Consider the following 14607-nt stretch of genomic DNA (forward strand, 5'->3'; position numbering starts at 1 on the left):
GAAGCCAAGCAAACCTGAAGTTTGGAGCAGAGAAAGGTTTATTGCAGGATTGAGCAAGGAAAACATATGACTCGTACCCCAAACGCCCTGAACTCCTCAAAGGATTTCAGCAAAGCGTTTTTAAAGGCCAGGAGAGGGAGGGATGTCTCAGGGTATGTGATCAGCTCAACCACAATTCCCTGACTGGTTGATGATCAGTCTTCGGGAGTCAGCAGGTCTGGGGGCTACGTGCTCGTGATCATCAGGTAGTTCATTTCTTCCATTTGGTGGTGGTTTTAGCATCTAGGCTTTCTTGATAGCTGGTGGCTCAGCTCAGATATCAGTGCTTTCCTGATGGCTCAGTTGGTAAAGAACCTGCCTGCAATGCAGGAGACCTGGGTTTGATCCCTGGGTTTGATCCCTGGGTTGGGAAGCTCCCCTGGAGAAGAGAAAGGCTACCCACTCCAGTATTCTGGCCCGGAGAATTCCATGGACTGTGTAAGTCCATGGGGTTGCAAAGAGACGGGCATGACTGAGTGACTTTCACTTCACTTTAGTATCTGAAAAACTCAGGAAATATGCATGAGATGCTAATATCCAGGTACCTTAGAGAGGAACTGTAGCAGAGGATATGGGGGAGAGGCCTGTCCTGGGAAGGCCCGTAGGGTCCTGGGTAACACTCTGATGTGGTCACCTCCCTGCGCTAACCTCAAAGCCACAGTTCATTCCAGCAAGCTTATTCTCAGCAGACGAAAAAGGACCACTGCCGAAAGGTTATCATTTACCTGGTGTTTACACTGCAGCAGGAGCTGGTTTCTTTTGGTATTACCTCATTACTTCATTTCATCCTCACAACACCTCTCTGAAGCCAATTCTGCTATTACCCCCATTTTACAATAAAAACTGACCTATTGATGGGCAAGACAGTTGTCCAAGGGGACAGAGCCATGACTGGCGCCTTGGCGGTCTTGCTCTGAAATCATGCTCTTCGCCACCACTCTGTGCTGGCCTGGAGATCCTGTTCTTGTTTCATGCCAGATGGTTGACCTTCAGGACTTGCCATTCACAGGGCACAGGAGTTTGGGAATTTTAGCGAATATTGGTCATTAGGGCCCAAGTGAGCCTATGAAGTCCACTGTCAGCCCACCCTAGAATCTATTTCACCATCAAAGAATTCTGAGTGCTGTGTACCCTTGGAGTGTCCTTCATGGGGAACAGGGCAATTGAACGCCCTTAACATTAGGACCTCGGTGAGGAGCTGTTAAAATTAGAAGCTTCATGAGAACTAGAAGTGCAGCAGCGCTTGGCCATCCTGTGTGCCTCCAGTGCCCACACTGGCAGCTGGCACATACTGGCAAGTGAGGATTGGATGGATGGATGGATGACTGAAGGCAGACAAACGGATTTGATGGTTGTGCAGACCAATGGACAGATGGTGCTCTTACAGGGAAGTTTACAGTGAGGAGCTGATATTAAACCATTTCACGGACCTTTAATGGTTCTGTCTCTTCCTTACTTTCGCTAGGTGATAATTTTCCCTCGCAATGATATTTATCTTGCTGGGTAGGTCATTCCAAATGGCTACGTAAAACCCAAAGTTGGACGTCTAACGTCTTGAAACCACACAGATGAGGACCACATTCATTCAGTCAGTCAGTCAACAAATACTCATTGAGAGTCTACGGCATGTTAGGTAACTCTTATGGGAGCTTAAAGCATAGCTGATAACAAACCAGACAAAAACTCTGCCCTCCTAGTGAATGCATTCTAATGGATGAGACAGAAATAAACACTCCCCCACATAATGGATGGAGCTGTGCAAGTATCCTGGAGAAAAGTGAAGTGGTGGGGGTGGGGGGTGGGAGGAATATGGGGAAAGATAGGGTTGGGTGAGGGGGGTTATTTAATATCAGACAGTCAGGGTTAGTTTGAAATTGTGTAGAAGTTTTAGTCTACACTAGAATTTGAGAATTTAAGAAAATTAAGGTAGTGAGTATAGGGGAACAACTGGGAATTAGGAGTCCCAGATTAATAGTAGAGATTTTTCATGTAATAACAATAAAGAAGCAAATACTTTTGCCCTGTGTGATATACACTTTTTTTTTTCCTTACAGGATTAGCAGCTCTGGACTTTTAAAGTGATAGCATTTGCCAGCCTTCAGCTGAGAAGCTGAACGAAGGGCCATCCTTCCTGTCATCAGTGAGGCAAAATGAGGGGCAGCGAAACCGTGCTGGAAGGAAGCAAGGTCATCTGCTGAACTTTCTTGACTTTGGCCCAGATCACAGCTCAGATTCCACGCTTGCTCCGAACTGACCTACCCGACTTTGGTGCCAGGCCTGGAGTGATGCGTCCCTGCCCACGAGCGCCTCTCATCCCGTGAAGGCCGGAACATGACCACCAGCAGCCCCGCGTGCCACGTCCCGGCGGTGAGCGGCCACATGGCTCACTATCCCGCCGCTCCCTACCCGCTGCTCTTCCCTCCCGTCATCGGCGGACTTTCCCTGCCCCCGCTCCACGGCCTCCACGGCCCGCCGCCTCCGAGCGGGTGCAGCACCCCTTCACCTGCAAGTAAGTACCGCTGGAGTCTTCTCTCTTTGCTCTTGGTTGGTTGAAAGCAGGGTGGTTCGTATCCAGGCTGCGTCCTCCTTTCGTCGGGTGCTGGTTCTTCTGGATCTAGAACTGTACCTTTGGTTCTATCAGCAGAAAGGTGACTAAACCAGATAAATGGTGAATCTTAGAATTTGGTCCGTTCAAAACCTCATTGGTATTTAGTTCTATTGGATAAATTGTAAACAGAAATGTTGGTCAAAGATGTGATCAGTACACCTGAAGAAATTGGTCACTTAATAAACGACATGAGCAATGAATTAGGAGATGATGCCATGAAAATCACTGACGATAATCCTGATTTTAACATCGATTTGGGTGGTGAGATCTTCCTCTGAATCTCTTTCTCATTTCCTGGGTACAGATAAAACCTGTCATTGTTTTCAGCTTCCCAGGGATCTTGGCTACCAGTTCATGCCACATAAGCTTTTTAAATGTCCTGGATCACTTTTGGGTCTTTGAGCCACTTCTTACCTCCAATCTTCTCTAAAATGTTGGGTTTACAGTATTTTAAGATAAAAGTAGTTCAACTTAGAATTCTTAAAAACTGATGTGACTCGTTCATAGAAAGCATCAGTATTATGTGATTTAAAGAACAATGGTTCTGCCTGTTTGAAGACAGGCTGTGGTAACCAGCGAGCTCTTCCACCTTTTGGAAACGGGTTTCCTGGTTTGGCACCAGGAGGTAAAAGGCATATGGGTTCAACAACGCTGCATCAGGCATCTGCAGCATCTTCTCTAAGTTCTTTGAGGTTCATAACTCGGCAGGAGCTCTTCAGCGCTCTCCCTGCTGATTATTTCATACTTGGCTGCTTTTTGAGGTGTTGTTCCAAATATTAGTTTGTTCTTGGAAGTTTCTCCTTTAAATTACTCCCTTCATTTTTCTTTGTGTGTGTGTGTGATACAATTAATTTTTATATTACATTTCCTATAGCTGCAAGTTTTATTTTAATTATTTTAATATTTATTTTTATTTACTTATTTATCTGCTATTTTGTGGTCTTTGCTCCTTAATTTCTCCCTCCTTAGCTCACTGGGAGCAGGAAGCTTGCCCCACCTCGCTGGGACCCCTCAGCTCTTAGTATAGTGCCTTCAAAGTTCATAGGAGAAGGATTTCTGGATGCCTGGGTATTTGGATAGATGGATGGATGGATGCTTGAATGGATGGGTGGATGCTTGAATGGATGGACAGATGAACGGACTCTCACTGCAGGAATGTTGGCTGCAATCACTCTACTATCATGCCTGATATTTACTGATCTATTTTCCTTCTTGGAATGACCTGATGGTAATTCTCTTCTGTGTTTTGGATTTCTGGCCTAGGCATGTGACCAATAAAGTCTTTTAAGTTACTTAATAGCATTTTCCCATGCTTCTCAAGTTGAAATTGAAAGTAGATGTAGCCAGAATACCTTCTAGGCTATCAGGAGAGATGGAAAAAAAAAAGTGTATTCGAACTATCTAGCTGACCCAGGTGCCAGTTCAAACCCAGTTCAACCAACATGCAAATGGCATAATGAGTTTACTTTCAACAAACACATGAAGGGGCCTGACTAAATGATTGTCAAAGCTATTAAGAGACGCTTGCTCCTTGGAAGAAAAGTTATGACCAACCTAGATAGCATATTCAAAAGCAGAGACATTACTTTGCCAACTAAGGTCCGTCTAGTCAAGGCTATGGTTTTTCTAGTAGTCGTGTATGGATGTGAGAGTTGGACTGTGAAGAAAGCTGAGCGCCAGAGAATTGATGCTTTTGAACTGTGGTGTTGGAGAAGACTCTTGAGAGTCCCTTGGACTGCAAGGAGATCCAACCAGTCCATTCTGAAGGAGATCAGCCCTGGGATTTCTTTGGAAGGAGTGATGCTGAAGCTGAAACTCCAGTACTTTGGCCACCTCATACGAAGAGTTGACTCATTGGAAAAGACTCTGATACTGGGAGGGATTGGGGGCAGGAGGAGAAGGGGACGACAGAAGATGAGATTGCTGGATGGCATCACTGACTCGATGGACATGAGTCTGAGTGAACTCCGGGTGTTGGTGATGGACAGGGACGCCTGGCATGCTGCAATTCATGGGGTCGCAGAGAGTCGGACACGACTGAGCAACTGAACTGAACTGAACTGAACTGAAAGCTATTAAAATTTCCCTTAGGAGTTAATTGTATAGCACAGCCAGCCTGATGGACAACACATTCTAACACATTCCTTTCCTCAGATCAGAAGTATATTTTGTAGATGTAGCCAAGGAGTTAAGACTCCTTGGAGTTATGAGTTTTAGTGCAATCCTGGGTGATCTAATCTTGCAGGTGGAAAACAACTCTTAGGTGGGTGGCTGCAGCCCCGATACACCCACCAGCACATGCCAGCAACGTTGACCTTCTTTGGCTGCTGATTGTAAGGAGAATGCAGAGCAGAGTAAATGGAAGGACAGTGAGATCTTTATGCTGGATGAGCATCCCCGAACACTCGAACAGGCTCTCAACATACAAATCCCTCACCCATCTGTTTGCAGATATTTCTAGAATTCTACAGAGCAGCACTTGGCACACTACAGCCTGCAGGGCAAAGCCAGTCCACCACCTGTTTTTGTAAATAAAGTTTTATTGAAACACAGCCACACTCATCTGTTTACATATTGTCTATGAACGTGAAACTGTTGGTCGATCAGTTGTGTCCTGCAGCCCCGTGGACTATAACCCACCAGGCTCCTCTGTCCATAGAATTCTCCAGGCAAGAACACTGGAGTGGGTTGCCATTCCCTTCTTCAGGGTATTTCTCTACCCAGGGATCAAACTCGGGTCTCCTGTATTGCAGGCAGATTCTTTATCCTCTGAGCCACCAGGGAAGCCCCATATTATTATCTCTAGTTCCTTTCATGTCACAATGATAGAAACCATATAGCCCACTTACCCTAATATATCCTTTATCTCGCTTTTTACAGAAGTTTGCTGACCCCTGTTATGGAGATAAGAACATTGGGATAGGAACCAACTCAGCCCAAATCTAATCATGCTCTGTTTCTAACAGGAACTTTTAGCCTCTCTAATTCCTTAGACCCTGAACAAGCTGGGCTAGATTGTACCCAAGATCACCTATAAACACAAGACTCTTCTTTTCATTTCACAATTACTAAAAAAGCACAAGATGCCATCAATACTAAGCTGACTCATCATGCATCTCCTGGTTTTCCAGATCAAAGCTAGTCAATATTGATTTCATATAATTCAGCTTTTAGAAGAAGAGTGTTTGCAGTTCAACGAAAGAGGATGGATGAATAGTTTTTTCTGAGGACATGGGTGAGAGGGTGCTGAATGATTGCGTCTTGGAAGATGTCACTCGATGGTATCTGGAGAAGGGGCAGGGAAAGGATGAAGTTCAGAAAGTTCAGGCCAGAAACTCCAAAGCTGGCTTGCTTCACACTCTGGCTAATACCGGGTTTAATTACTTCTTGTAGTAGACAAAGTACATGAAAGCTGCTCAGAAGAAGATCATTAAAAGAAGGCACTCTTGCTATGTGGTCTGTTAGTTGGCCCTCTGAGAGGAAGTTGTCTTTGTTAAAGCCTGTGGTTTAGAAAGACCGGGAAACGAGGGTCAGGTCAAAAAAAAATTACACACAAACTGTTTCTTGCTAAAATTACACTTGAAGTTTTATTTATGTACTGAGGTTAGTTAGGTAGCCACATTTCATAAAGTCTTGATAAGTAGCAAAACACACGCTTGGGTGAGAAGCTGGCTACCATGGGACGCAAAGGGAACAAACGTGGTGATGCCTCCATCGTGGGGTCCTGTCGCTGCACGATGGACCCTGCTGGCGTTTCTGTCATAATCCGTACACACCTCGACTTTGCAGCTCAACCAGAACATAAATTCTCCTGCCTTGTAACAAGCTTCTTTCAGCACCATGTTATATATAGCTGAAGAACTTCCTCCTTCAAGAGCAAGTGAGGACAGTTTCCATGGCAGCTACTGATGTTACCCCTGTCCGTCACTCTTGCCTCTGCCATAACTCTCCAGCCTAGGGTTCCTAGGCCAGAACTGGATCTCTGTCTTCCTAGGGGACACAGGTTCCCATTCCCACATATGAGAGAGTCCCTGACCCAACATCTCCTTTATAGTCATTCAGCCTTCCCAAACTTCTCTTCCATAAACTAGAAAATTTTTTTTATTTAAAGGATTGTCTTTTATAAAAATCATATTCGATCTTTTCAGGGTACAGATGGAGTATAAATTACAAAGGAGAGCTGTACTGTAAAGGGATGAAATCAGAGCCTCTCCAAGACCCTTTCAACACTAGGAGGAGATGGTCCTCTGTGTCATCGCTCAGATTTTCCCCTAGCCTCCACACTATTTTCAGGCAAGCAGCCCGTCTGTCCTTGGTTTGTGCCAGTGGTGGACCCTCTGGCTATTGGAATGACCATTTGTGACCACGAACAACTCACAGAGAATCTCGTGGCCACCTTTCAGAAATTCTCTTCCCCAGAACCTTCCAACATGGAGGAAAAATATATATATATTCGCAAGAGAGAAGTGAATGCAAAGCATCTTCCATGTGATGTCCTCGTCTTTGCTTTATGACTTAATCCTCACTTCGCTGAGTCTCTATAAGCTTAGAAATGAGGAAATACATAAAAGAGAGTTAAAATGAGTAGTGAGAACAAACTACCCTGTATTGAGCACCTCCTGGATAATCCACTGAGCGCTTATTTAATGCATGCCATTCTTAAACTTTTAAAATAGATCCCTAATATTGCTGCCAGGCCATGAGCCACAGTCCCATTTTACAGATGAAGACTATGAGGCTTAGAGAAAGTAAAGCGCTTACACAGCTAGTTAATGTTGGGGCCAAATTCCAAGCCCAGATCTTGGGGCTCCAGAGTGCTTGTGCTTCCCGATGTGCTGGGCAGTGAGAGCTGCTCAAGCCCTCGGATTATCCCCCGCTGCACTGTGGGTGTCTCTTTCCCAGGACTGTTCACAGAGCGATGATGTGGGGATGAAGGACCTCACAGCCTCTTTAGTTTCAGCAACTTCCCTGGGAGCGGCTGTCCTTTTTCATCAGTGAGGGGTTGAGGGTGGGCCCACAGGCAGGGAGTCAGTGCGATGTCTCCGCTCCGCTCTCTGCTGTGAGCAGCAAGCGCGTCGTCCCCAGCAAGCAAGGCTTCCAACAGGAGGGAAGCCCGATACGCTGTGCCAGGGACACTCAGAATTTAATGTTCCAGGGCTCGCTGTGAGCGCTGGCCCACTGTCCGTCTGCCTCTCTTTATGTTCCTTTCATGGCTGCTTGTTCTGTTTTATGGCCGCACATGTGCTTTTTTATAGGTTGTGGTAAGCTGGAAAATATTAAGAGTTTTGGCTTCGGAGCCTCTCTCAAAGTGATCTCCATTTATCGCCAGCATCTTAGAATGAGGGTTGTTTCCCCCTCTTCTTTACTGATCAGAAAGTGCTGTCAAAAATCACAAAATTTGGTGTTTACTTAAAAAAAAAAATCCCAACGCTCTGGAGAGGTAGACTGTGAATCTCAGAATTAACAATGACGGGACATAAAACAGGTCTTATTTCTATCGCTTGTCTTCAACCAAGAGGAGGCTTGTTTACCCAGCTTGTCTAAAGCGGGGTATGTGGCCAGATTGGAATTTCTTATTGCATGTGAAGAACAATGGGCCCGGAGGTGTTGATCTGTTTCAAATACATGCAGATTGATGATAACTAAAACCAACTCATTAACTTGTATTATCCATCATCCGTGGCTCTGTAGTCTTACCTTCTTTCTCCTGCGAGTGATATTTGTCCTTAAACATACACAGTGACCCCGCTGGACAGGGATCGCATCTAATTTTAATGTGTCTGGGGCTTAATATATTGCTGGCATGTGTTGTGCATGTCGCATGTAATAGTATGGTTCGTATGTATGTAGCCTTCATGATTTTCAAGCCAAATAAAAATAAAGTAAAATATGGTTAAACTTGCTGGGAATTTGAGTAAGTGTACCAGTTTTACAACTGTTACAGTAATAACAATTTTTGCCCATTCCATCTGCTGTTTGTTGCTGTATATCTCTGAAGTTCTAGGGCTGAGAGATGTCAAAGGCTTTCACCTGCATGTTTTGGATAGAGTTTAAGCTTTTGGCGTGATTGAACAGTTTTCATGTCTGGCCTAGCCTACGGCTTTGTGTATATCATATCAGAGGCCGTTCCTTACAGGGGAGGAGGCATTGATTGCTTCAGTGAGACGGCTCTTTTCCCAGATAATAAAGGGATCTTTGTGCCATCTCCTCGATGTCCGTACCATTTCCCCAGACTCTGATTGAGTGAACGTGGAATCCTCTGAACAGTTCTAATGAGGAGCTATTTGTTGAACTTTACCCCAAGGGGATCAGGAATATGTGAACATGAATTAGAAACAAAAAGATTATTGTTCAATTTCATCAAATTAACTACGATGCCCAAAGGAGAATCTCAACTCTTGAAGTATGTTTCTGAATAGAAATAGGCTTTCAGTCCACGGAGGTGATCATAAAAGCAGGAATGAATTTTCCTCTAAGCTTATTCCTTTGATTATCTCTAGGAAGAGGATGTTTGGAGAAAAAAAAAAGAAAAGACCAAAAAGAGGCCACGAATGGAGAAAAAGAAAGGGATATTTTTGACTTTATATTAGAATTCCTCTAGATTTACCAAATAAATTAAACAGACCTTTTTTTAATATGTATTTATTTACCTGGACCCCGTCTTCATTGCAGCATGCAGGAAATTTGATCTCGGTCGTGGCTTGCGGGATCCTTACTTGCAGCATGTGGGGTCTAGTTCCCTGACCAGGGATCAAACCTGGGCTCCCTGAATTGGGAGCTTGGAGTCTTACCTCCTCGACCACCAGGGAAGTCCCCTAAATAGACATTTAAAAAGAGCATTTTTGAACTCATGAAAATCGAACCTCTGAAAACTGGAACCACAGCAGCTCTGAGTTGGCTGAGTTGGCTGTGAGATACAAGAGCTCCCATGGGTTCCAAATCTCTATGTTGATGAGTCCATTAATCTACAACTCCTATACATTTCAGATGGGCTATTTTGCTTCTAATGATGAAAAACCCATTCAGATGACCTTGAGTGGTGGGAGGTTAGCCTCTGTACGCATCCGCATAGCTGGGCTTGAGGGCAAGTAGCATGCCACCAGGGGCTGCCTTCCGAGCCGTCTTCAAGATGCAGCTCAGCCCTCCCACAGCAGCTCTGGGGGTTCACGCCATGTTGTTGGATTGACATAATTCCCTATTTTGTTTTGCTTCTCGGTTTTTCTGCTTTGGTTCTCTCTAACATGCGAATGATTCTTGGAAATTTAAGCAAGAAAGGGGGGAAGGAAAGGAGGGAGATAGGGAGGGAGGGAGGGAGGGAGGCAAGGAAGGAGGAAAGGAGAGAGAGGGACGGGAAAGACAGAGAGAGACTCTGGCGAAGCCTGTCTGTGGGCTGCAGGCCACTGCCAAGAGCTTGAGGCCACCAGACCCTCCAACAGTGCCAGCCAGGCGGTACCATCCGCTCACTTGTTTTCCACTTTGCTGTAGAATGGTGCTAAAAGCAGCTGCCATCTATTTAGTACGCTCCATGTGTCACCTCTGTCTGCCACCTGGAAAGAATTAAAAAATAAAGACTGAGGTAACCAACTTTCCTAAAGTTGCCCTAGCCAAAAACGGTGGGACCAGGTTTGAGAGTCATCCTCATTGCCACAGCTCCTGATGGCAATGGATATTGAGGGGGGGGCAAAGGTTTTTAGAACACTGTGTCTTACACTCCTATTGGGAAGTCATAGTCACCAAGACTCATTTAAATCTAAAACTCTGACGCTCTTTGCCTTCGAAGACCTTGATTTTTTAAAGCCTGTAACATCACCCCTCACCCATGTACCTACTGTGTGCATTTTATTTATGATAAGGGTCCTGTTCTGCGGTCTAGTTGATTTCATTGCTTTTCCCCCTCCCTGCGTCTGTTAACCAGAACACCTGGTCCTAGCTAAAACTCTTTCAAAGTGTGTGGATTGAGCGAGTCGATGGTTCTGGCTGCCAGAGGGTTTTGGAAATTTGTGGATTTGCTTTTGGACGTCACAGTGATTGGCAGAACTATGAGCATTTGATGGGCAAGGGCTCGGGGCTGCACTTTGCATGATAGAATTCCCTGGTATCTCACGGCTTCCCAGTGTCCCCCATTAGTCATACCAAAAGCCCTCCCCCAAAGAAATTATGATTAACTGAAGCGAAACTGTAATTCTACTTTAAGTATAATTGTAAAATTTTATTGTATCTTGAGTTATTTAGAACTATAGTGAAAGTGAAAGTCGTTCAGTTGTGTCTGACTCTTTGCGACCCCTCAGACAGTCCCTGGAGTTCTCCAGGCCAGAATCCTGGAGTGCATAGCCTGTCCCTTCTCCAGGGACAAACCCCAACCCAGGGATCAAACCCAGGTCTCCCGCATGGCAGGTGGATTCTTTACCAGCTGAGCCACCAGGGAAGCGCAAGAATACTGGAGTGGGTAGCGTATCCCATCTCCAGCAGATCCTCCAGACCCAGGAATCGAACCGGGGTCTCCTGCTGCTGTGTAAACCGAGAGGAGGTTTATCTTCGTTTTGGGGGGTTTCTTTTGGAGTGTTTCTCAGAGTCATTCACCTTTTCAGGAAATCATGTCACTGATGGCACTGTTCTTCTTGGCATTTTGTTCACCGATACCACACATTTTTGTCAACTTGCATTTGGAGTTAAAACATCCATTGCAAGTCTGCCTAGAGGGACAAGCATCTTACCATTTCTTTATGCTCGAGCATTTTTACACCCTGAAATAACTATTATTTTCTCATAAGTGATTTTTTAAAATTCACTCTTGATATTGCAGTCAGGCCATCATATTATCTTCTTTCAAATTGCATATGCAAGTGGGCTATATTATCTATAGTTCTCATGTTGATATAGTAAAGCAGGTATTATGAAATGTGTTACTAAAAGAAGCATTGCATCCAAAATGTTGAAGATTATTGGAATGAGTGGATAGGTGAAGGAATGCAGGAATGATTCAGGGGGAAAATAACTAACAGTGTAAAATAAACTGCTTAAAAAGTAAATGTTCTAGCTGTTGAGAGGAGCAGAAGAAACTTTATAGGTGAGATGGACAAGAAAAGGTTTGCAAAGCCAAGCCCTATGACTGTGCCAGGCATGGGACAGTGACTCGGCACTAGGAAAAGCCACTGGCAGAAGGTCCAGGGGAAGAAGGAAGGTGTTAAGTTTCCCACCTTGGATGGCATGTGGGGTTGGCAAGGACCCGTCCAGCCCTTGCCTCCAGGTCCTGATGTGTCGTCAGACTCTCTGAGGTGTGCAAAAGGGAACCAAATGTATCATTCCTCACGAGTTCACTCTTCTAGTATTTACTTAACATGCGTGGGTTAAGTGTTGCAGTCGGCACCTCTAAGTCTTTCTGAGGCTTTTCTGGGAAACCCATCAGAGTGATCGGTTCTTATTTATGTGTCCTGTCAGGTACTGCTTCCAATGAGATGTCATCTTAGGATTTACTAGGAAAAACGTACAAGACTGTTAGAGGTTGAATTATGCCTCCCCAAGAGATGTTGAACTCCTTACCTCCAGGATCTATGAAATGGATATAACTTTACTGAAAAGTAGGATCTTCTCAGATGATCGAGTTAAAATGAAGTCATTAGGGTGGGTTCTGGTCCAGTACACCAGCGTCCTTGTAATGATGGGAAATGTGGACCCAGAGGCAGAGAGGCAGGGAGGAGGCTGTATGAATTTGGGGTCGTGCTGCCACGAGAGAAGGAACACCAAAGACATCAACGCCTTTACATTTCAGCCCAAGGAGCACATTCCTTCCATTGCCTTTCTTCTAGCTCCACGAAGAAATCAAATTTCCCTGCTGTAACCTAGCATGCAATGGATCTTTCCTTTTTAAAACAGTCATATTTCTAATTTTGCAGTTCAAATGTGGCTGTTGCCTGAACGTTTTAGCTGTCTCTTTGGATTATAACTTCTACATGTAGAGGAGAGTGTTTTGTTCTTTCTACCATGCTACTAAATATAGCCACCTAAATATTCTTAGAATAGATAAATGGGTCATCTGGAGAGGCAGCACGGTAGGAGACTTGAGTGCGCCACGTGTAGCCAGCTCACAAACATGTGCAAACTAATCTCCGTTTCTAGTCTCAGAAAATAACATATCGTCCAGTTTCTTTTTAAAGTAGATATTTTTTGTCTGTGCTGGGTCTTCGTCGCTGTGCATGAACTTCCTCTAGTTGCGCTGAGCAGGGGCTGCTCGTCGCTGCTGTGAGCGGGCTTCTCACAGCAGTGAGTCTGCTTGCTCTGGAGCGTGGGCTCAGTAGCTGTGGCACATGAGCTTCCTTGCTCCTCTGCGTGTGGAGTCTTCCCAGCACCAGGGATCAAACCCACGTCACCTGCACTGGAAGGTGGATTCTCAACCATTGGGCCACCAGGGAAGTCCTATTCCTGTTTCTCTACAGAGATTTTTATTAATGTTTATAATGTTCATTGCCTGATTACTCTTTGAGACCCCACTGTCCATGGGATTCTCCAGGCAAGAATACTGGAGTGGGTTGCCATTTTCTTCTCCAGGGAATCTTCCCAACCCAGGAACCAAACCCAGGGATGGAACCCGTGTCTCCTGCATTGCAGGCAGATTCTTTTCCAGCTGAGATGCCAGGGAAGCCCTAAAAGAGAGAGAGAATTGCCAGCTAAACACAGTGAAAGCCTATTTTTAAATTCATTATGGCCCTTTTTTTGTTTCTTGCAACAATTGAATTCTATCAACCTGAAATCTATTACCCCTCAGAATTTTGTAAAATAATGTTTATTGGACATTATCTAAGTGAGTGAATGCTAAGTCGCTTCAGTCATGTCCAACTCCTTGTGACCTGGGGACTGTAGCCTGCCAGGCTCCTCTGTCCATGGGATTCTCCAGGCAAGAATATTGGAGTGGGTTGTCATGCCCTCCTCCAGGGGATCTTGCCCACCACCTGTGTAAGTCTCTCTGGATCCCAAGGAAACTTTATATTTTCCACTTATTGTAAAACCCAAGATATAAAGAAACCAGAACTCAAAACTACTAAGCAATGAAATTGACTTATCTTTTTTTCAACCAAAAAAAAAAAGATTGCCAGTGAGCTACCAGAATTAGGGGAAAGGCATGGCAGAGCCCCACCACAGACTTCAGAAGGGAGAGCCCTCTGGCACCTTGGTTTTGGACTTCTGGCCTCCACAACTCGCTTGTGGCGAGTTGTTACTGTAACTGTGCTTTCCTACCACTGAAGAAGGAAAAACTACGCCTTTTATCTCCCCCCCCAAAAAATCTAGTAATTCAGCTATTTTCATATAATTTTGTTCTCACCGTGACTTTCTTTTTCTGCATGATGTGACTGTTGGCTTGAACTGATGAATGATAATTTAGGGAAAGGTTTTTTTCCGTCGTAGCCAGACTCTCTTGGTTCTGGCAGCTGCAAGTCCACGGGCAGGAGCCACAGTGTTTTCCACGCTTTGAATGGGTCTGTCTGTGCCTCTTCTGCTCTCTCTTGGTCTTTGCCGTGTATGTCAAGCTCCCACCCGCTTCTACAGCCTCCATATGCCTTCTTTAACATCCGTTTTGCTCTTCTTAGTCTTTAAGCCTTACCCTCAAAATTCTGCCGGGTTACCCATCACTGTCACGTCGGAGCCTGTGAGACTCTCCAGAAGAGTCATTCTTATTACAAGTCCATATTTCAAGTTCCAGTCACTGGGAGAGTACTGGTCGCAGCGATCTTATCATCATCACGATCGGCTCTTTAGTATCTTAAGCATCCCGCTGCTGGCTCTGGCAGTCTCTCCTCAGGATTTGTGAGCTATAAATTTAATTGACTTTGTCTAACCTTCCTGAATTCTTAGTGGCTTCTCCCTCTTTGAAGAGGAAAATTTGAGCAACTCCTCTCTCCAGCCCCGGCACCCTTCCTTCAATGACACATTCTTTTATGCTTAAAGCTAGTTTTGTCATACAGTTA

General features: G+C 44.9%; 1 protein-coding gene across 1 annotated transcript in view; it reads left to right on the forward strand.

Moving 5' to 3' along the window:
• Positions 1 to 2370: 2370 nt before the first annotated feature.
• Positions 2371 to 14607, forward strand: part of RARB (retinoic acid receptor beta) — a 443693-nt gene continuing 431456 nt past the window's right edge. Inside the window, exon 1 of the mRNA XM_068972097.1 lies at positions 2371 to 2548. Coding sequence (XP_068828198.1) covers positions 2371 to 2548 — 178 coding nt within the window. The remainder of the gene's footprint in view (positions 2549 to 14607) is intronic.

This window comes from Capricornis sumatraensis, chromosome 4 (genome assembly GCF_032405125.1).
Source record: "Capricornis sumatraensis isolate serow.1 chromosome 4, serow.2, whole genome shotgun sequence".
Taxonomy (NCBI): Eukaryota; Metazoa; Chordata; class Mammalia; order Artiodactyla; family Bovidae; genus Capricornis; species Capricornis sumatraensis.